The following is a 22488-nucleotide window of genomic DNA, read 5'->3' on the forward strand; positions in this document are numbered from 1 at the left end:
AACTCTAAAGGAGAAATCTTGCATTTTTCATGCAAAAATTATAACCATGTGCTATAATATATCTCTTACATTGTTTACACTTGATGCAATTATATTTCGACCATAGAAATCATAAACAATTGAACACTATAATTCCCACTAACTATTGCAGTATAACCGATTCAGCAATTGACCAAAAAATATGAATTTGTTTATCATGGACAGGACCCCAGAGCATAGGCTGTATTAACAAGTGACAACTTGAATACAGTGAAATAGCCATTAGCAGTACAAGCAGATAATCATCAAAAGTTAACAAGCAGTCAGCACCAGTAATGGGATTATTATATATACCAAAATCCAGTCCAGCAGCATGTGGCCATCAGTAATTGATTGTCAAAAGCCAAATAACCCCCAAAATTTGAAAGTATCACCACCTATCCCACCACAAAAAGTCCTTTATATTGGTCAGCAATGAACTTCATCCACAAAGTTAATTGTACTACATGACTCTTCTTCAAAGTAATGATTCGGTATCTCTGGCGATGAAGGCAGGTTTGCCACACATTTTAACTGTTCCAGAAAACGATTTCAAGTCAATGAACTTCCAATAATAAGAAATAATTATAACAAAAGAACTGTCAAAAGTCAAAACAATCACCTTGTTCTGCTTGTATTTGTCACGAACAGCTTTGAAGGATCCTGCCCTTCTTGACATATACAAATCATGTAAAATGATAACACATTCTTCTAAATCAGCCGACGTGTAACCCAAGCATTCACACAGGGACGGAGTCTGCAATGGATTCTAAACATTAAGTACTTTGAAATATTACTCTAGATAATCAAATAAAACAATGTCCATAACAACAAATATTTACCCAAGGATGTACTCCAGGCCGGATAATAAATCTGGCAAGAAATATAACCGATGCAGCGACAACAGATGGCAAGAATCTTATACACTCATAGTCCAACAAGCTTAAGTCAGCAAGATAGCTGCACAGATATTCAAACTGCAAATTGGAATTCTGCAATTAAAACAAACAAACAATTAGTAAACACAACACAGGCTTTTGACATCATCAACTAATAGTATTAAAACAATATTTCAACTAACCTTTCGATTCTCACAAGCAATCCCAATAAACCTCCTGAAAGGGAAACATAACAGTTGCACATAAACATGGTCAGTCCAATTACTTCATTTCTGCAAGGATTTATATATTCAATTTTACAGTAAAAAATGTCCTTACTTAAGAAATGTTATGACATTAGGGTTGCCCATTTCAAAGTTTAGGGACTTAAGTATGTCAGCTTCCATTTTTAATACCTACGGTAGCAGGAAGACAACAACATACATGAGAAACAAAGCAACACAGTAAAAAATGAAATGAACTGTACAAATTTTGATTCAAGAGCAATGACATGAATAGGATGTTTACCTCTTCCAGGTCATACGTGTTATCAGTAATTTGGCAGAAATCCACTGCCTTCGGTGAGGTGATTTCTTCATACTTTCTGCATATTTAAAAGTGGTGAAATGTAAATGCTTAAGCAAAATGACATAGCAACAACAAACAAAAACCATCAAGCCTCATCACACTAAGTGGGGTCTGCTACATGGATCAAACAACCCCATTAATGTTCTATCATCTGTCTTATCCCTATCAAATTCATTAATCTCTAAGGGCATGTTTGTATTGGCTTGTTTGAGCTTATATGCTGACATAAATTTAGTGAAATTGTTTGAAAGAACTTATGCAAACCACTTATGACATTGTTCACATGTTATTTTGGGCTTATTTTCATAAGTCCTCCAAGATAGCTTATACAAAAATAATTTAATTTCACTTTATATATGTTGCTATTAAAATAGCTTATACATGAGTGCTTATCATGATAAGTGCTTGTGCTATAAGCTGCAAATAAGCTATTTACCCAAACAAGGCCTAGATCTTTGTAAAAATAACATAACAACATTTGTAAGAATATAAAAACAGTTGTTGAAATCTTACGATGCAATGAGCATTGAAGAAACACCAAGCAGCTGAAGCTTAGATCTGCTGACAGGTTCAATAGATAGGAATCTGTCAATGTATGAAACTGACAGATGAAGCGTCTCTGGAAGAAGCTTGTATTCATCAGCAACCTCAACTAACCAATCAACCAATGTCCCTCTCATGTTTGATGTAATGCCTCTTTGAACATTCTCAAGATAACCAACCATTGGTCTTCTCTTTTTCTGCATCTGATAAACATTCAAGTCAGAAATTTAAACACCTAAAAATTGTAAATAAAATAACAAATTGATTTGAGCAAAAAGAATAACAATTAATCAAGAAGAGGGATTACCTCCATTGTGCGAAGATAATCGGAGATATCAGATACATAAGGCTGAATAATCTGTTGATTATCACGTTTGGCATTGATTTTGGTATGAACCGGCTTATTCAAATTGGAATCAATGGAAGGAAGGGATGTGGCTGAATTCTTGAGGTTAGGGTTTTTCCTACATTGGAGTTTCTGAGTGGGTTGATAATCAAAAACAGGAAGATTGAGATCGGAAAATTCACCTAAAACAATCCTCTGTCTTTTGGGAACCATGACTTGTGGTGGTTGTTGATTGGTGTTGTTGGCTCTCTTCTTTGAGGCACGAGTCTCCATCTTTCAGAGTGTAGTGAAGTGTTGCTCTGAAAGAATAGGAGAAAGTGATGAAAATTAGGGTTTGGGAATGGGTGAGGATTGAAGAGTGAGTTTTCTGTTTTATATAAAATAAAAGAAAGAATAGGGGGGAAAATTTGTGTTTTGGAAAACAAGAGCAAAACCAAAATGACTCACATGGCGCGCTACTTTTACCCCCTTCAATTAAATAATTGAAAATAATTAAACCCCGAAAATTTAAAAGGCTTGCGTTCGTTCTACCCGCCCGCGATTAGCCTGGATTTTAAATTATTTGGTGTAATTTGTTTTTAAAGTACTTTTTTTAGGCATTTTTTTACAACCATAGCAAATGTTTTTAGTCCTTCTTTAGAGACTAAATACATGTAATTTTTTTTTTAGGAAAATAAATACATGTAATTTTATATTTTATAGAGTAGAAAATGGGTTTTAGGACAAAAGCAGAATATGTAGATTATATACTGATTAGAAATATATTTAACTTTTTTTTCTATCTAGATTTTCTAGAGATTAATTGTAAAATCATTCAACGAAAAAAAAAATGAACACTCAAAGTATCTCACTCATAAAATGATCGGAGCAAAAAAAAAAAAAAATGATCGGAGCAAAATAGGTATTCTTTAATTTTATTTTTGAATGACAGATATTAGTAATTAATTATTAAATTAATTTTTCTGTCAAAAAAAATTAAATTAATTTTTTTTTCTTGCTCAATTTAAACTCAGACCTCCAATTTCTTATATGTTAGTTTAATCCGGTTAAACTATCCAACCCAGAGCATTCTCCGACCAAATGTATCCATAGCCTAACAAATTGTTTCACACAAGGTCCATTCCAACAAATAATATACAAGTCAAACTCTTGACTCCTAGAAAGTTAGGATTCATTTCTTTGACCCCTGCAAGCTAAACTCCAAAATATATATTCCCTCTAGTCACATTTATAAGTAAAAAATTAACTTTTTAGTTTCATTGAATAACCAATGTATCTCGTCTATATATATCATATACATTGGTTATTCAATGAATTAAAAAATTGATTTTTACGCAGAAATACTATTGTTTTTTTTCTTCAAAGAGGCAAAATGATAATCGGAAGGGATGTTAAGCATAGTGTCCACAAAATTTGGATCTTCAAGCCATATGTTTTTCCAAAATAAAAAAACTCTTAACGACTCACTACTTACCCACAAAAGTACCTCATACAAAAGAGTCTACAACGGTGCCTACAAGAACATGAAAGGGACATTTTTATCTAGAAAAGTCGCTTTTGTGGTGGCCATATTAGTCCTGATCTTAAAGGACGACGTAATAAGCTTTAAAAAACAGGTAATTTTAAGGAAATTTGTTCCTTAAATCATACTTAAATTACACCACACTCACCTCTTACATCAAAATATACGCTCTCTTTCACTTTTCCACAAAACATATTACAAAAAAAATTATACTCCTCTCCTTCAAGAGGAACATGAATTACTCTCCAATGTACACAAACCATTTGAGTTGGTTAGATGGAAAAAACCGATGGAAGGTCGCTACAAATGCAACATTAATGCTTATTTCTCTGAGCATTTAAACAAGGTGGGAGTAGGTATGTGTATTCGAGATGAAACAAGCTCTTTTGTCTTAGCTAAAACTGAATGGTATAGCCCACTTTGTGAAGTTCATGTTGGAGAAGCTCTTGGATTATTATCGGCTTTAAAATGGGTTCATGAGCTTAACTTAGGTCTTGTTGACTTTGAGTTAGATGCAAAGAAAGTAGTTGATAGTTTTTTATCCTCTAGGCATGACGTAACAGAGTTTGGAAACATTATTCAAAATTGTAAATCTTTGTTTAGGTCCTTTTATGAAAACTTCATTGTGGGGTTTGTGCGGAGACAAGTAAATGAGGTTGTCCATGAGTTAGCTAAGGCGGCCACATTATCAGCTAGTTTCCAGTTAATGGTTAACATACCAGATTGTATTGAACACATATTGTTGGAACACTAGTTAATTCTAGTGAAGAAAATTGGAAAGAAAAACACTATGAAAAAACTAGTGTGTGGGTGTGACTTAAAAATGTCCCACATTGAAGGGTCACCCCAACTAGTAAGTGTTTATATACGGGAAAAGTGACCTCCAAGGGTGTGCCCTTGGGGTACCCAATTTTGTGAACGGGTGAACGCTTACAAAATATATATATCATGGGTTAAAGAATAAAAAATGATATATATATTTTTTGTCACTTGAAAATGTTAAATTAATTAATTAATTAATTTAATCATTATCCGTAAGCGCTACGCGTAACAAAAAATTTGTTACGATCCGACCCGATCCAAAACGCGTATCCAGAAACTTCCGGATATATCCAATTAAGAAACAAAACGCGTTTGCTTAAGGATTAAGCAGACTTAATCCCCAAGTCACTCGTTTTTTGTTACAAACTCTCCCTATAAAAGGAGAGCTCGCCCCGTTTGATTCTTTGCACCGAAAATTCACAGTCGATGCTTCCTGTGTTTTTTCCTCTCTTCTCCCTCCGACTTGTTTTTAACAAGTTTTTTCTGCTTCTACTCCTTTCTGTCCCTTCGGTATTAAGAGTGTTCTTAAGACCATAGTCCCTTGGTCTTAAGTTCATATTCCCTTCGATAATATATGATTCTTCGGAATATAGAGTACTATTAACATCATATTAAAGAATGATCTTAACAGTATATATATTATTTTAATAATTTTAAGGAGAAATGGTGGTATCACCATATTTGAGTGGTCGTAGTGCCATATTCATGTTTTGGAGAAGTTAGAATGGTGGTAACACCATATTTGAGTGGTCTCAGCACCATAATAGAATGGTAATAATACCATATTAATTTGAACGGTTTCGAATAGAGCGGTTATGTACCGTATCGAGTGGCTTCGATCAAACGATTGAGCCATATTTAGAGGGTGTAATTCTCGAACGATTTTTCTACAGTGCAGTAGTTAATCGAACAGTTGTAGCTGGGCTTGTTTTATCCTGGAGGCGGCGTGGTTGATAGTCTACCTTGCACAACTTTGGGTAGTGCCACGAAACGTCTTAAAGAGAGCGACCTGGTCGTGACTCAACCTAGTAACAACTTCGGTAGATGATAGAATTTGGAAATTCAAATTTAACAGTTTGGAAATCCAAAAACAACAATTTTAAGACGTTTCGATATGCTATGTCTACCGGAGAAGTTACTTATTGAGGTTAAGTTGTCCCTAAATACATTAAGGATAAATCAAGCTATAGATTTACATCTTTCGAATGAAACTATGAAGTGATTGTTGTTTCAATCAACAACACTAAAAATTTATTTGATGAAAATAATAATTTGTTACAAAACAAATTATTAGTTACTAAAAATTTATTTGATGAAAACAATAATTTGTTACAAAACAAATTATTTGTTACAGAACCAAACAAGTTTAGTTTGTTAGAAAACATAAAAAATTGTTTGGAGCGGAAAATAAAATAATGCAAGGTTGTTATTTTGTTATGGTGAATTCTAAAAGTGTTTTGTTAAACATTGATATCACGTACTGGTTTTCAAATCTTTAACAAGAATTGATAAACATATGCATCGATCGCTTTACATAATCCAAACTTGTAAATATGCAATAAGGAAAATAAATGGAATTGTGAAATTCTATTTATGTTTAAGAAAGAATCTGAATTTCAGATTTCTATCGAATAAGACTGAGTTGACTCAGACTTAAAGAGAGACTTGTGTACCATGCACTCTTGTGAAAAAGATTGCACTTTGATGGTATGTTAAAAAATTAAATTCTCCTTCTATGTTATTAGTTGTGTGATTTTAATATTTGACATATCAAAATTGATCATGAACAAGTGTTTAAATTTTAAAACTTGAGTAACTTGGACTTAATTCCAAAGTTATATAATTAAACAGTTTTATTTATTGCAGTCAAGATATATGAATCAAAAGTTCATATAAATTAGAATTTAGAGGATATGAATCTCTAAACATAATGATATGTGTTAATTTGATGACACATAAATTAGAAATGATAAAATGATATTTTTATCATATTTATTGATGACTGTGAACTTTGGGAAAATAAAATTGATATGCTTAAATGTTCAATTTTTTATAACGAAAATTGAAATTTATAGAATACCCAAGTCTAAGAACAAAAATTCTAATTAAGAAATTTTTGAAGAAAAGACAATCCAACTTGTCTTATTTTTTGAACTTGGGATTGTCTGGACTATATTTAGATCCTGGACTCTAAGAGAGTTGAACTCACTAGTAGAGCCTATGAATATGTATTCATCGGGTATGCGATAAATAACGAAACATATAGGTTTTATGACCTAAATGTTAAAGTGATCATAGAAATTAAAAGATGTTGAATTCTATGTAAATATTTACCCCTTTAACTAAAGAATAGTGGGGGCACTAGTGGGGGCTCTAATGGGAGCACGACATTAGTGGGGGAAAAATAAATTTCCCTTTAAAAATTAAGAACTAGTGGGGGCACTATATCTAATCACATTCATGTAATTAGAAATAGTTATGAAAACGTCATACAAGATGTTATAGAACCTCAAGGAGGTAAGAAAGCTAAAATTGCTAAAGAGTATGAACTTGGTTTATACATTGGAGGAAGATTCATTAAGCCTTAAAGAAGTTATATCCTCATTGGATGCTGAATTATGGCAAAAGCAATAAACGATGAAATGAATTTTCTAGAGTCTAACAAAACATGACACTTGGTTGACTTGTCTCATAGTTGCAAAACCAATCGGTTGTATTTGGATTTTGAAAAAAAAAGAACTAAAACCTGATGGTACGGTTGATGAATACAAGGCTTTCCTTGTAGTCAAAGGTTTTAAACAAAGAGAAAAATATAGACTTCTTCGACATTCATTCACCAGTCACGAAATCATATCCATAAGAGTACTAGTCCCTTTAGCCGCCGTTTATAACTCGATAGTACTCCAAATGGATGTGAAAGTTGCCTTTTTATGGTGAACTAGAAGAACAAGTCTATATGAAACAACCTGAAAATTTTTGCAATTCATGGACAAGAAAACAAGGTCTGTAAGTTAGATAATTATTTGAATGATCTAAAATAAACTCCTGAGGAATGACATGAAAAATTTGACATTCTAATGTTATCGAATGAGTATAAAGTGAATGAAAGTGACAAATAATATTTGCACGACTTGCTCATATTTGATTTAAAGATTCATGTTATGAATTATGTGAAATCTGAAGTAAAATAATATCACAAGAAAGGGGGGGTTTGAATTGTGATCTAATAAAAATTACCAAATAAAAAAAAAACTCAAGTGTATACTTTGATTAGGTTAGTGCGTTAGTAAATAATAATAATATTGTGAGGTGTGTGATATTGTTTAAAGTAAAAAAGTTAGAGAAAGAGAAAATCACACACGAGAAGTTATCCTGTTTCACCCAATGTGGGTTAGTCCAGTCCCCACAATACTTGTGAGATTATCCACTAGGTAATTGAGTTATAACTTAACCTCAACTCCTTCTTTTCTTTTAGATCACTTCCTTGATCTATACAATTTCTTTCTTTTCACCCCTTTGGGATTTTCACTAGTTTCACTCACTAGATTTTTACAAACAAAAATCACTAGACACTTTTAGCGATTTTCCTAAATATCTTTGCTTTTGATATACAAATGTTTTTGCCTTTGTAAAGAACTCAGAGAAAAAGAGTTGCTGCTGGATTTTGCTATTGCTCACAATGAAAGAGTCTTTGAAGTGTTCTTGATGCTTTGAAAATCAAGTATGTTGTATTTGCTTAAATGACTCAATAAATTTCCTCTTTGTAAGCCCTTGTATTTATAGATGGAGAGAGTCCCTTGCTGCAGTAATAAAAACACGCTCCTGAGGGTAAAAGAGGAAGAGAAAAGTTTGCCAACTCACTTAAGTGAGAAACTCTTGTGAAAAATGTTTTGCTGAAGTTCTGGTTCATTCTGAGAACGTTCTCACAATTTTGCTTGGACAGCTTGCAACAAAGTGAATAGTACTCTGCAGAAATATGTTTGTTAGTTTGCCCACAAGCTTTCTTTTGTTTTGCTGTAACCACTTCTCACGCCTTGGAGGTAAAGAAACAAGTACAAGGAGATTTGACATTAACCCATACTTTAGCTTGATGTGTTGTCTCTTTCTTATTGGCTTGGAACTTCATTCTTGATGTGTTGTCTAATTCTCATGGGTTCCATTTTGTTTTATCATAGGATCTATATTTATTTATTTTCTCTTCATTCCCTTGAAGGTATATTATAATAAATATGCTCCTTTTGTAGCATAGAACTTTTTGTTCTTTTTGTTCCTTCTTTCCACAAAGATCCTTGACACATAAATTCTTCTTAAATACCAAAATCTTCTTATTTGTCTTTGCTTGGGCTGACTTTGGCGTGGCATAGTAAGAGAGTTGTGATGAGCTTTGTTCTGAGAATGTTCTTGAAAATATTTGCTTGTTTTGCAACCTATCTTTTAAATCACTCAAGAACACATGTTAAATAACAAATAATCTCAGAATTCATTTAATATAATTTAAATGTTTTGTTATCATTAAAACAATTTAAAAGGGATTTTTGGATTTTATCTCAACAAAATCATTGTTTATCAACAACATTGATAAGAAAGACCTAAACAAAAATTGAAGTAATTCTTGGTTTCAAGATTACTAGATCAGAAAAGATAACTTTTTTGATAAATCTCACAAAGTTGAGAAGATCTTAAAGAAATGTAATTATTTCACCGTAAACTTGCAATCACATATTATGATCCAAGTGTAAGAACACTTGAGATGGAATTAGAAAAACAGAATATACGAGCATCATTGGCAGCACTTAGGTATGCCACTGAATGTAATAGATCCGACATTGTCGATGTCGTGAAACTCTTGTGCAAGTTTACTAGTAGACGGATGAGAAGCATTGCCATGCTATAGAAAGAGTCATGAGGTGCCTTAAGAAGACTATGACTCTAAGATTACTTCACTAGGAGTAACATATTGTACTTAAATGGTACAAGATATAAAATAGAACATCTTTCAGATGAATATTTAGCGACTAGTGTTTGCACATTGAGCATCACTAGAGGAGTTGTTTGTTAAAACAAATGATATTGACTCAATCCACTATGGAATGAATCTGAGATGAGAACACTAGAGAAAACTAGTGAAGAAGCAAGTTGGCTAAGATCCTTGCTAGCTGAAATCCCTTCATGGGAGAAACCGTTACCGGCTGTGTTAATTCATTGTGATAGTACCGCGGCTATTGCAAAGATTAAGAATCGTTATTACAATGGTAAGAGACGACAGATAAGGCGAAAACATAGCACGATTAGAGAGTGTATCTCTAAATGGAGCGGTTAGAGTTGATTTTGTACGTACGAATAAAAACTTAGCTGATCCTTTGACGAAAGGACTTAATAGAGAGAAAGTCCAAGAAACATCCAGTAGGATGGTAACCCACAATTGATGGTAACCCGACCTACATGACTGGAGATCCCAAGAAATAGGTTCAATGGGTAAAAACAAGTCATGAAGTGGTAGAACATGCTATGAGAGAAAGAATATAGAAAGCATGATCCTGCAGCGAAAGAAGGATGAGGTAATAGTAACTCTTAGTGAGATCTATACTCTATGTTGAGTGGGGTACACAGCTACAGGAGTACCCTTGATAGACTCACCTATACGAATGTGGAACTTAGGCCAGTCCTATGGAATTTCGAGGCAGAATTCCTAGAGCATTCGTTAAAACCGGGATACACGTGCAGGGCCATAAAACGCACGGGCTTTTAGAATACACCTATGAAAAGGTTTGTGTGTGGATTCTATGTCTGAGATAGAGTTCAATGCTGTAAGCAACTCTTGTTAAATCAGAATATCTTCCACTATGCTAAGGTTCAAGTTGTTGGCGACACCTTTGTATATTAGCAAATCTTATGGAAACGTTTTACGTTATTTCTCGAAACCATTTTGAAGTCAAGTGGGGGATTGTTGGAACACTAGTTAATTCTAGTGAAGAAAATTGGAAAGAAAAACACTATGAAAAAACTAGTGTGTGGGTGTGACTTAAAAATGTCCCACATTGAAGGGTCACCCCAACTAGTAAGTGTTTATATACGGGAAAAGTGACCTCCAAGGGTGTGCCCTTGGGGTACCCAATTTTGTGAACGGGTGAACGCTTACAAAATATATATATCATGGGTTAAAGAATAAAAAATGATATATATATTTTTTGTCACTTGAAAATGTTAAATTAATTAATTAATTAATTTAATCATTATCCGTAAGCGCTACGCGTAACAAAAAATTTGTTACGATCCGACCCGATCCAAAACGCGTATCCAGAAACTTCCGGATATATCCAATTAAGAAACAAAACGCGTTTGCTTAAGGATTAAGCAGACTTAATCCCCAAGTCACTCGTTTTTTGTTACAAACTCTCCCTATAAAAGGAGAGCTCGCCCCATTTGATTCTTTGCACCGAAAATTCACAGTCGATGCTTCCTGTGTTTTTTCCTCTCTTCTCCCTCCGACTTGTTTTTAACAAGTTTCTTCTGCTTCTACTCCTTTCTGTCCCTTCGGTATTAAGAGTGTTCTTAAGACCATAGTCCCTTGGTCTTAAGTTCATATTCCCTTCGATAATATATGATTCTTCGGAATATAGAGTACTATTAACATCATATTAAAGAATGATCTTAACAGTATATATATTATTTTAATAATTTTAAGGAGAAATGGTGGTATCACCATATTTGAGTGGTCGTAGTGCCATATTCATGTTTTGGAGAAGTTAGAATGGTGGTAACACCATATTTGAGTGGTCTCAGCACCATAATAGAATGGTAATAATACCATATTAATTTGAACGGTTTCGAATAGAGCGGTTATGTACCGTATCGAGTGGCTTCGATCAAACGATTGAGCCATATTTAGAGGGTGTAATTCTCGAACGATTTTTCTACAGTGCAGTAGTTAATCGAACAGTTGTAGCTGGGCTTGTTTTATCCTGGAGGCGGCGTGGTTGATAGTCTACCTTGCACAACTTTGGGTAGTGCCACGAAACGTCTTAAAGAGAGCGACCTGGTCGTGACTCAACCTAGTAACAACTTCGGTAGATGATAGAATTTGGAAATTCAAATTTAACAGTTTGGAAATCCAAAAACAACACATATTGAGTAATGAAATGTTATAAGTTTATTCCTCTAAAAAAAAAACTAATCAAGATTATAATTGTTTCGGTCTGGACTTAGGCCCAAATCAGATTGGGATATTATGACCAAAATTAAAATTTTATATATAGATTTTTTTTTAAAGGAAAATTTTATAAATAGAATATTTTTCATAATTTACACAAATTAACAACACAATAAAAAAAGCGTTTGACTATTTTTCTTTTTTTTAAAGTGTCTGACTCATTTTTGGATATTATGATCAAAATTAAATTTTTATAAATAGAATTTTTTAAAGGAAAATTTTATAAATAGAATAATTTTCATAATTTACACAAATTAACAGCACAATAAAAAAAGTGTTTGACTATTTTTTTTTAAAGTGTCTGACTCATTTGAATGTTAGTGTTTATTGTTAGACCCCACCAACCACCGGCACCGTCTATCATCTATGATAATCTGAGTTCTAACACTGTTATTCTTGACTTCATGGGTGTGACTTATTTGAATTTACAGTCTCGTTTAAATCATTATATGTAGGAGGAAAAATATTTTAAATCTCAAATATTTTTTGCTCAAAACTTACGTCAGGCAAAAAAGATTAAAAAAAACAAAAATCACATCCTTTAAATACGTAACTACATTGATCACAAATGAATCAAACTAAATTTAATATTAATATCAACATCATTCATCCTCCTCAAAGTCTCAGGTTCGATTCTCTCTGATGTCAATTTGAAGGTGTTAGTTTAGCTTCTACAAAAAAAATATCAACATCATTCAAAATAAAATAAAAAGAATGACAAATAAAAGGCCATGTTTGTAACCAAAAAAAAAAAAAAAGGCCATGTTTTCCAAAGTTTTTAATGGTTTAAAACAATTACAGAATAATAAAATTTGTTAAAAATAGTCATTTATTCACTGCTATGAAAAGTGAACTTAACAAAGCAAACAGGGAATTAGACCAGCATGTTTATTATTTTCCAATCAACAATTTTTTTATGCATTTACAGTAAGACTAGAGATTTGGTAACATGACTGGAAGGAACAATGTCTTTCATAATACATTAGATGAAAGTTAGAAAAATCCATCGACCGGAAACAGAAATTTGGGGTTCCATGTCTTTACAATCAGTTCATGATCAAAGATCATTCAAGACCCCTCTGTAATCACATGTCATCATGAATCTCTCTATGTTCATTTTTTCAATTTTAATGTTAACAAGCAACAACAAAAATTAGGAATGTTAAAACAATTTAAACATAAAATGCAATCAATGGTTATTGGCAGTACAAAATTCGTCGAGTTGCGTTGACAATTGAATTGAGAGTAACTTGATAAGGAATTGAAGATTGACAAAATAAAAATAAAAATAAAAATAAAAAAATTCAATGGTTTTGTTTAAGAGTAAAATGGTCTTGCATTGTCTACAAGTGTATTTTCTACCATTTGAATAAAAAAGTATCATGATTTAATTTAATAGTGAGATTTATTAATATAACCATGAAAATTAGATTGTGCTTAAGGCAAGATATGTCTCACTTATGCACCATAGAATTGTTTTTTTTTTTTTCTTTCAATAATATCAATTCATATGAAAAATAAAATGTAGATGAATACAAGTGTTTCAACTCTAGAGAAAAAGTCTATTATTCTTTATTCATCACTTAAAAAATACATTGTATGTTGCAAATATATGTATCTTCATTTTATGTATTTCTCTAAAAACTTATCCTAGGAAAATAGGTTGTGTATAAAGTTGGAAAAACACAACAAGCCATCACAATTTGTAATACTACCAGACTAGTATCAAAAGAGATAGCCAAACAAAATGAGTAATTAAGTAACCATATGCACAGAGATCCAGGTTCAAGTATCTAAGCCACCAAACATATTTTGCCTAAGGCTAACTAAGTTGATTGCCAAACACCACTTAACCCCTAAGACAACATTTCCTTCATTACAGTCCACTTCAAAAAGTACTCTAGATTCAGATTGTCAATCTTCTTCAAAGTAATGATTCGGTATTTCTGGTGATGAAGGAAGGTTTGCCACATTCTTGAACTGTTTCAAACAAACACTTCAAGTCAATCAACTTGCAATAATAAGAACCAGCTATATATTAACTATAACAAAGAAAGGCTAAAAGAATCACCTTGTGTTGCTTGTATTTCTCCCTAACAGCTTTCAATGATGCAGCCCTTCTTACCAAATACAAATCATGTAAAATCAGAACACATTCCTCCAACTCAGCAGATTTATAAAACAAGCATTCACTCAATGATGAAGTCTGCAATAGATTCTCAACATTAAGTGCATTGAAATACAGATATGACTTCAATTTTTTAAAGAAACAAATGGATTATTAAAGTACATAACATCAAATATTTACCCAAGGATGTACTCCAGGACAGATTATGAATCTAGCAAGAAATACAACAGATGCAGCCACCATAGAAGGCAAGAATCTTATACATTCATAGTCTATCAAGCTTAGCTCGGCAAGATAGTTACACAGAAATTCCATTTGTAATTTTGAGGTCTGAAAATTGAAAATTCAAAACAACAAAACAGTAAACATAATCTGATATATTAATGAACTGTTCAATAAACATGTGTTAATGAACTGTTCAATTTACCTTTAGATCTTCAGTAGCAGACCCAATAAACTCCCTGAAACACAATTATTGCACATAGAGATAATTAGTCCAATTAACTTCATTTCAACAAGGCTTTAGATATTGAAATTAAGAATATTAAAAGTCCTTACTTTAGAAAAGTGTTAACATGAGGGTTGCCCATTTCAAAATTCAATGACTTAAGAATGTCAGCTTCCATCTTAATGACCTACACGAACATCAATTAACATTATAAACAAAAGACCCCTGGGATTAAATGAAATCTACTAATTCAAACAAGAAAAAAATCGGATACAAGATCTTAGACATGAATATGAAATTTACCTGTTTCAGCTCATAGGTGTTATCAGTAATCTGGCAGAAATCAACAGCCTTAGGTGGGGAGATTTCTTCATACTTTCTACAAATTTAAAAAGTAAAATTATTGTAAATACAAAATCAAACTAACACTAAAATTACAGAAACATAACACAATTTTTTAGATCTTACGATGCAATGAGCATGGATGAAACACCAAGCAATTGAAGCTTAGATCTGTTGACAGACTCATTAGACAGGAATCTGTCGATGTATGAAACAGCAAGATGAAGGGTTTGAGGAAGAAGCTTGTATTCTTCAGCAACCTCAACCAACCAATCCACCAGTATCCCTCTCATATTTGCAGTAACACCTCTTTGAACTTTCTCAATGTAACCAATCATTGGTCTTCTCTTTTTCTGAACCTGAGAAACAATCAAACCAAAAATTCAAAAAACTAAAAACCCATGAATTGTAAAAAAAAAATTAACAAATCAAATTGAAGAAAAAGAATAAAAATTTACCTCCATTGAGCGAAGATGGTTGGAAATATCAGCTGCATAAGGCTCAAAAATCACTTCATAATCAGATTTTGCATTGTTTTTGCTGAAATCTGGCTTATCGAAATTGAATCCAGAAAACAAACGAAAAGCATCAGATTTCTTTGGCTTAAGATTCTTCAAAGCTTGGGGTTTAGGAGAAACGTTGAGATTTGGTAAATTGGGAAGATCACCCAAAACAACCCTTTGTTTTTTGTTGTTAAGAACAATTGGTTCAGCATTAGCCCTCTTCCTTGAAGCACGAGTCTCCATCTCAGCTCAGGTTGAAGGGAAGAGATGAAACCTGAAAGGAGAGAGATAGAGATGAGGGAAGAGATGAAGAAATGAGACAGTGACATGGTGATTATATAGGAATGAGATTTGGTCGGAAATTTTGACAGGAAAGAGCGGTTTCAGACAAATTTTTCAGAAAATGAAAATGTTGGCGCTATTGAGATTTTCTAGAAAAAATTTAGATTTGGGTGTAATTTTGGTTTCAAAATTTGGGTACTTTTTAATTTTAATGAAATTTTCGTGTTGCCGCGCCTATCTTCATTCATTTTTTGTTACATTGCCGCCTTCAATTTCGCTCTGTTGTCCAAACCCAACTTCAAATAAAAAAGTAAAAATTATCTTTCCGATTCGACTAATTGAAAATAAGGTTAATGTTAATTAATTAAGTAAATGGAAAGGGAATGTGGGTAAAGCTACTAAACCCTTTGCTTTAAGTCTATTAACAAAAAATAATTTTTCTTTTTAGTAAAAATAATAATAATAATATTTTTTCTTTAAATTTTATAAAAAAATGTCTCATATATCAAAATTTACTTTATGTCTCGCATACTTTTGAAGATTATTAAACCGGTTCTGTCCTTTATAAATATTCAGAATTTTGTTTTAATCTCTACAAAAATAAAATCGCTCATTTGAGTCCCTGTAACAATTCTCTTTGACATTTTTAGAGAACAAAAATGCTGATGAAAAATTTTATAACACTAAAAATGCTAATGATTTTTTTTTTGTTTTGTACAAGCTAAGGGAAAATTTTACGATGACTAAAAAAGTTTACGAGAGATTTTACAAGGGCTAAATAGTGTGATTTCTTCTGTAGTAACTAAAAATAAAATTCTTGATATTTATATAATCATTTACTTAATTAACACTTATAAGACGATTAATCTCAGTTCACTCACGGTTAGGTGTGTAAAGAGGTTCTGTGAGCCTAACCAACATATAAAAGAGTAACGTTTTCTTAGAAAACTTTTAGTAAAAATGTCAAATTATCTATACCAATATGTAAAGGAGATGCACTTTTTTGGGCTGAGATGTAAAGGAGATGCACTTTTTTGGGCTGAGATTTTTTCTTTAAGTAAATATCCAAGTTTGTCTTTGAATTTGCAAAGACCAGTCAAATTTGTCCTCATATTTTTTAAAATGTCTATTTCATCCTTGAATTTACCAAATGTCAATCAAATCAGTCCCTCCGTTAAGTTTGCCTGTTAACCGAGGTGATGTGTACCGTTAACCTCTCACAAGGCTTGTCATGTCAGATGTCACGCAAACATGGACTAATTTGGTCGAAAATGACAAAATTTCCAAGGACCAAATTGATTGATTTACAGAAAATTCAAACTTACTTTTGCAGAAAATTAACCGTTAACCAACATCTCTTTCTTCCCTAAATCTATAAAATTGGAACCCTAATTTTATAATTTGTCACCTAGAGTTCAAAATCCCCAAAATTTCTTCCATTAATTGATGACAATGTTCTTCCCCAATACAAAAAACTTCAAAACCTAATTTTTTTTATTGAATTCGAAATCCAAAAATCCCCAAAAATTATTCAAGCTCTGGTGTTCAGAAACGATGGATGGTGGGCCTATGGGAAAGAACAACTATAATAGCCGACCCAAGGAAAGTGGCAATGAAGAGGTTTTGAGGGCAAGGTTGATAGACAAAGTTGATTGTGTAGGAAGCGAGCTTGGGTTGATCAAGTATTTGATGCTCATAATTTGTTTGTTTGAGTTGTTTAACATGTTACTATATTGTACTAGGTATGCGTATTTTTTTAATGAAAAGTGGTTGAAGATGAATGAAACATTTATGTCGAAATATTTCAATCAAATTAGTCCTTAAATTATTTGCCTAAGTATCAAATCGATCACTACATTATATAAAAATACCATCAAATAAGTCCTTGAATTATTTAAAGTTTAAACAGATGTCAATGTGATCCTTAGTCCATATATGTGCAGAATAAAGTAAAAATATAAAGAGACACAATTTGATCATTGATTATACCATCAAATAAGTCGTAATTCAGTCATTGCACTACAAGTGCAAGAACATTACATAGGCAAAGAGCATCCCAACTATGAGGCATTAACAAGTCATATGTCATACATTCCATCAAATAAGTCGTAAATCAGTCATTACACTACAAGTGCAGGAATATTACATAGGCAAAAAGAAACCCAACCATGGCGCATTAACTAGGGGGCATAATTTAAACAAGTCCAAATATTACATTTTCCAAAAGCATAATTTAATTAGGCATCAAGCATCACTTCTTTGGAAATCCTGAGGTTGGGATAAACTCCATAAATCAGGGTCAAGTAGAACCGGATGGCCCGTAACTTGGATATGTCATTCAAATAACTCAAGGAGCAGTTGGATGTGGTGGAGCAGGACCCCTCACTGGTGTATACGCAGACTTCTCAGTTGAAATAACCGGCCCTCTCATTCCATACCTCCTTGTACTCACTCCCTGCAATAAAATCGATCAAATGAGTCCCTAGATTTCTAAATTTTCAATAAAATGAGTCCCTAAATTATTACAGTTACTATCAAATCGATCCTTAAAAGAGGGGTAAAAGAGGAAAAATAGAAAAAATTAAAAGCGCAAAGTTAAAACTGAAATTTGTAACATTTCCATCAAATTGGTCCTTATACACGTGGCTGACTGGATGACACGTGGACATCACAACACAGCATGCAGGACGACACATCAACCTCACTAACGAATGGATGAATTTGATGGACGTCTGTTAAATTCAAGGGCTAATTTGATATTTCAAAAAATTGGGGGAATAATTTGTCTGTTCCTTGCAAATTCAAGGACGAATTTGGGCATTTACTCTTTTTTCTTTCACTTACATCCTTCTTTTAAACCATTCTATCATTTTTATTATATTATTTAAATTATCAATTAAGAAATTGGTTAGATCCAATTAAAATATGAATAATCCACAACAATAGAAGGAGTCTACAACAATAGGAAAAATACCGGAAACTAAAAAAAAACTTATTTTGACCTTATATAAAACAAAATACGTTTTGATGTGACATTTTACTTCCAAATTTACCCATGGTTGATATTATTTTTTACCATTTCATTATTCCTTGTCAATAAAAGCATCTTAACGGGCACTTTGACGCTAAGAAAAACTTTTTAGGCCTACGTAAAAAAAATGAAAGAGGTAGTGAAGAAAGTGTATATTTCTAGATTGTTGTTGTTCCAGTTGCAATTGTTGTTCAAATTTAGTAAAAAGCAAGCCTCAAATCCATATGTGAAGTCATCACTGATTTCCCCAATTAAAAACCCTAGATCTCAATCCAAATTCTTCCAATTATGATGACAAGGATTGTGGTATGGGTTTGAGTTGACGATGAAAAAGGTTTTATGGGTTTGAGTTTGTTAGACGAAGTGAAATGGTTTTAGTTTTTCGTTTGCTTCAGTTGATGATGGATTTAGGCGTTTGACATGTCTGTGATTATGATTTTATGGGTTGTTCGTTTGTGATTGCGTTGATCATAGTTTTAGATTTTTCGTTCGTGATTGTGATTTCCTAAGTTTGGGATTATGATTTTATGGGTTTGAGATTGAGAATTTATTTATTTAGAAGAAGGAGGAGAAGGAGAAGGAGGAAGAATACTTATGCGAGAATGAGAAGCACAAAATGAACACGGTTTCATAGTTTAAGAACATGTTTGGATGAAGGAATGTTTTGACGTAATGTAATGTTTTGAGGAAATTCAAATACTTTTAGGTGAATTCCGTTGTTTTGGATGATAATTTGAAGAATTTTTAAAATAATAGAAATTTATGAAATATTTTGTTCAAGTTAAATTTAAAGAATTTGAAATGACACCTAAAAGCTAAGAATTTCAAATTTTTCATTCTTATAATTTTTCAAATTTTACATTTTGGTCCTCACTTTTTCCAAAATTTTAAAACGACCCCAATAAATTTCCAAAAATTACAAATTAACCCCTATTTTTTCCAAAACTTATAAATTGACCCTAAAAAATTTCGAAATTTACAAGTTGACCCATAATTTCAATTTTCAGATTTTTAAAAATTTATAAAAGTTGTTCAAAAACGATTACAATGAAATTTTTTATTACTCAATCGAAACAAAAATATTTAGAAATGGAAACAATTTAAATGAATCAATTACATTGCCTAAAATTCTAAATTCTTCAAAATTTCACAATGACCTCATCCAAACACACTCAAAGAGATGAAATTTAATCCTTTACACTAGCTAACACCAAAAAATGATGTAAACATTGAAGTAAAAAGATGATGATTGAAACAATTTAAAAAACAATTAAATAGACACTACATCGTCTGCTAGATCAACCGGTTAAAAAGTATAGTTTTTTTTCTTTCTTTCGTTTCAAAGAGTGTCAATCGACAAAACTCACACTAACTAATAGCAGGGAGAGAAAAACACAACTAATAAGCATAATTTGTGTGAGATTGGTACAAAGGTGTGTCTATGAAGAAGTTTGTGCAGCCGCGTGATAGAAATCCCTTGACAATTTCTATAGCAGCTCGAACGAAGTAAAAAATTTATCAACTATTGTGAAGCCAACATTCCAAAATTTTATTCCGAAGAAGAGGTTTATAGAAGAGGTTTATATTGAGCTAACATTAGACTATGTCGTTAAAAGACATTATGATAACATTTTAACACGGAAGACAACTTTGTAAACAATGAGAGAGCATATGGCCCATGTGAAGATGAAAATTTCAAATTAAGGGGGACAATGTTATTAGTACTTTGAAATCTATAATCATCTAGAAGCAGTATTGGATCCAGAAATTTTAATAAGTGGGGTCAAATTTATATCATAAAAATTTATATAAAACTATATAAACGCGTAAGCGTGCAAAAATTAAATAGGTTATATTTATAATTGCTCTAAAATGTTGATTTTTTTAAGATATTTTTCTATTTTTAGCAGAGTATAAAAAAATATAACCTTAATTAATTATTTTTTCAACCACCAACGTCAATCACATAGCCTTTTTCAACAAACATAAGAATAATTTAGAATATAATAGTAGTTTTATGGCCTTATTAACGATATGGTCTAATCTTTCAAAAAAAAAAACGATATGCTTCAAGAGAATTGGTTAAAGATTTCATAAAAATAAGCGTTATTATTCTTAAAAATAAGCGTTATTTTTGTTAAAAAAATTATTCGTTTTGTAATTTTTTATAATGTTATGAATGAACTATACGAATAATATTATGTAAGTGGGGTCAAATTGCATAAATATCAAATTTTAAGTTAAAAATACAATAAGCAAGTGGAGGCAAGTGGGGTCAGTTGACCCCATTTCCCCCGCATTAGATCCGTGCCTGTCTAGAAGTATTTTTTTTGGTAGTGGATCATAATATCTATCACAAAATCTAAAGTTGCTAATTAATTATAGAAAAGTGTAAAAAATATATAAAAATGTGTATTAATTGAGAAGTTCGTAGAAGTGTATACATAGTTTTCTACTTGTACCTGACATTTTGAGTCAATGGGAACCTTGAGTTATAAGTCTGAAATACTTATTTTCCGTTTGGTTCGAGAGTTTTGGAGGGGAGGGGAGGGCAGATTTTTAATTTAAAGTGTTTGGTTCAATTTTTAGAAGGGGAGGGGAGGGGAGGGGAGGGGAGAGGATCAAATTTTATTGCACTGTCAAAATTATCCTTATATTCATTTAAAATCTCAATATTATCCATGTAACAACATTTATTATTATTATGCTATATTATGCTTGAAACAACTTTTACTATTATTAGGCTATAGGTTATATTATCTTGTAACACCTTTTATTCCATATTATTCACAATTTTTTCTTGTAACAACTTTTATTACTCCTTGTAACAACCCTATTACTAATCCATTATTCCATCGTCTACATCATGTTGTTATCGATTACATCGTTATTGTTTCGTTACTTTATTATCCTTATTTAATTAAGTTTAAGGGTAAAACAGTAAAATAATTTTAAAATCCCTCTCCTCCCCTTGTGAACCAAACACACTTTTAATTAAAATATCTCCCCTCCCCTCCCTCCCCTCCGTTAAAATTCCTCCCCTCTCCTCCCCTCCTAATTCTCGAACGACCAATATGACATAAGAATATCCATGTTACAATGAACGTCGCCATGATCGGGGTGAGGATTATTCCCTCATCTTGGTTCTATGGATTACCCTTACCTAGGTAAAACTTTCCAAATGTTTTCTCAAGACGAAAATATTTTCTTTGCCAAAAAAATCAAACTGTTCAAATCGACTTTTTGTTTGTTTATTTTGGTTTGAAAACCCTAGCTGCGAAACGTGTCGTGTTAGGGCAACCAAAAACCCTAAAAAATGAAAAACCAGAAAAACCAACACGGGAGAAGATCATCGGTGCGGTATCAAGCACCCATGAAAACTTTGATTGTCCAGTTGTTTCCGTGTTCTACAAGTATATTCGCTCAATGGAGATTTTGGGTAAAGTACACACTGTTTCAAAATTGTATCTTATTTATTTATTTTGATGGAGATTCTACTTGTTTTTCTTAGATAAAGAAAATAAGAAAACCAATGATGGATTACATGAAGATACTTCAGAAAGACATTACTCCAAGAACGAGGGGAAAATTGGTGGACTGCTTGGTAGAAGTTGTAGAAAAATATAAGCTTCGTAATGATACCCTTCAATTCATCTTGCTGTTTCATACATAGATAGGTTTCTATCTCTTCACCATATCAAAAGGACCAAGCTTCAACTGTTAGGTAAAAATATTACTCTCATTAATTAATTTGGTTATAAATTGTGTCATTTGTTAGTCAGTTTGGTCCATAACTAGTCACTCTCTAGTCGGTTTGTACTTCAAAT

General features: G+C 32.2%; 3 protein-coding genes across 4 annotated transcripts; 1 reads left to right on the forward strand and 2 right to left on the reverse strand.

The window, feature by feature from the left end:
* On the reverse strand, nt 1-2763 carry LOC146942127 (putative cyclin-A3-1). 2 transcript variants are annotated; one of them, XM_085756091.1, is made up of 8 exons: nt 2335-2763; nt 1998-2230; nt 1425-1500; nt 1236-1312; nt 1100-1133; nt 861-1010; nt 641-775; nt 1-552 (listed from the first exon to the last, which is right to left on the reverse strand). In XM_085756091.1, exons 1-8 carry the CDS (start codon nt 2644-2646, stop codon nt 448-450), a joined length of 1122 nt encoding a protein of 373 aa, XP_085612217.1. In that variant the 5' UTR covers nt 2647-2763; the 3' UTR covers nt 1-447. The 2 variants fall into 2 exon arrangements, with proteins under 2 accessions (XP_085612217.1, XP_085612218.1); XM_085756092.1 differs by having other exon boundaries at nt 1998-2224; nt 2335-2760.
* A 1421-nt stretch (nt 2764-4184) lies between these two features.
* LOC146942128 (uncharacterized) lies at nt 4185-4649 on the forward strand. The gene has a single exon (XM_085750008.1). The coding sequence runs from the start codon at nt 4185-4187 to the stop codon at nt 4647-4649; it is 465 nt and encodes a 154-aa protein (XP_085606134.1).
* Nucleotides 4650-13475: 8826 nt separating this feature from the next.
* LOC146942129 (putative cyclin-A3-1) lies at nt 13476-15656 on the reverse strand. The gene is made up of 8 exons (XM_085756093.1): nt 15304-15656; nt 14972-15204; nt 14807-14882; nt 14614-14690; nt 14483-14516; nt 14236-14385; nt 13999-14133; nt 13476-13907 (listed from the first exon to the last, which is right to left on the reverse strand). The coding sequence occupies exons 1-8, from the start codon at nt 15589-15591 to the stop codon at nt 13842-13844; spliced, it is 1059 nt and encodes a 352-aa protein (XP_085612219.1). The 5' UTR covers nt 15592-15656; the 3' UTR covers nt 13476-13841.
* Nucleotides 15657-22488: the final 6832 nt, after the last annotated feature.

The sequence above is a fragment of the Medicago sativa genome, chromosome 3 (genome assembly GCF_051527215.1).
Source record: "Medicago sativa cultivar Bolivia chromosome 3, Bolivia_mono, whole genome shotgun sequence".
NCBI classification, from domain to species: Eukaryota; Viridiplantae; Streptophyta; class Magnoliopsida; order Fabales; family Fabaceae; genus Medicago; species Medicago sativa.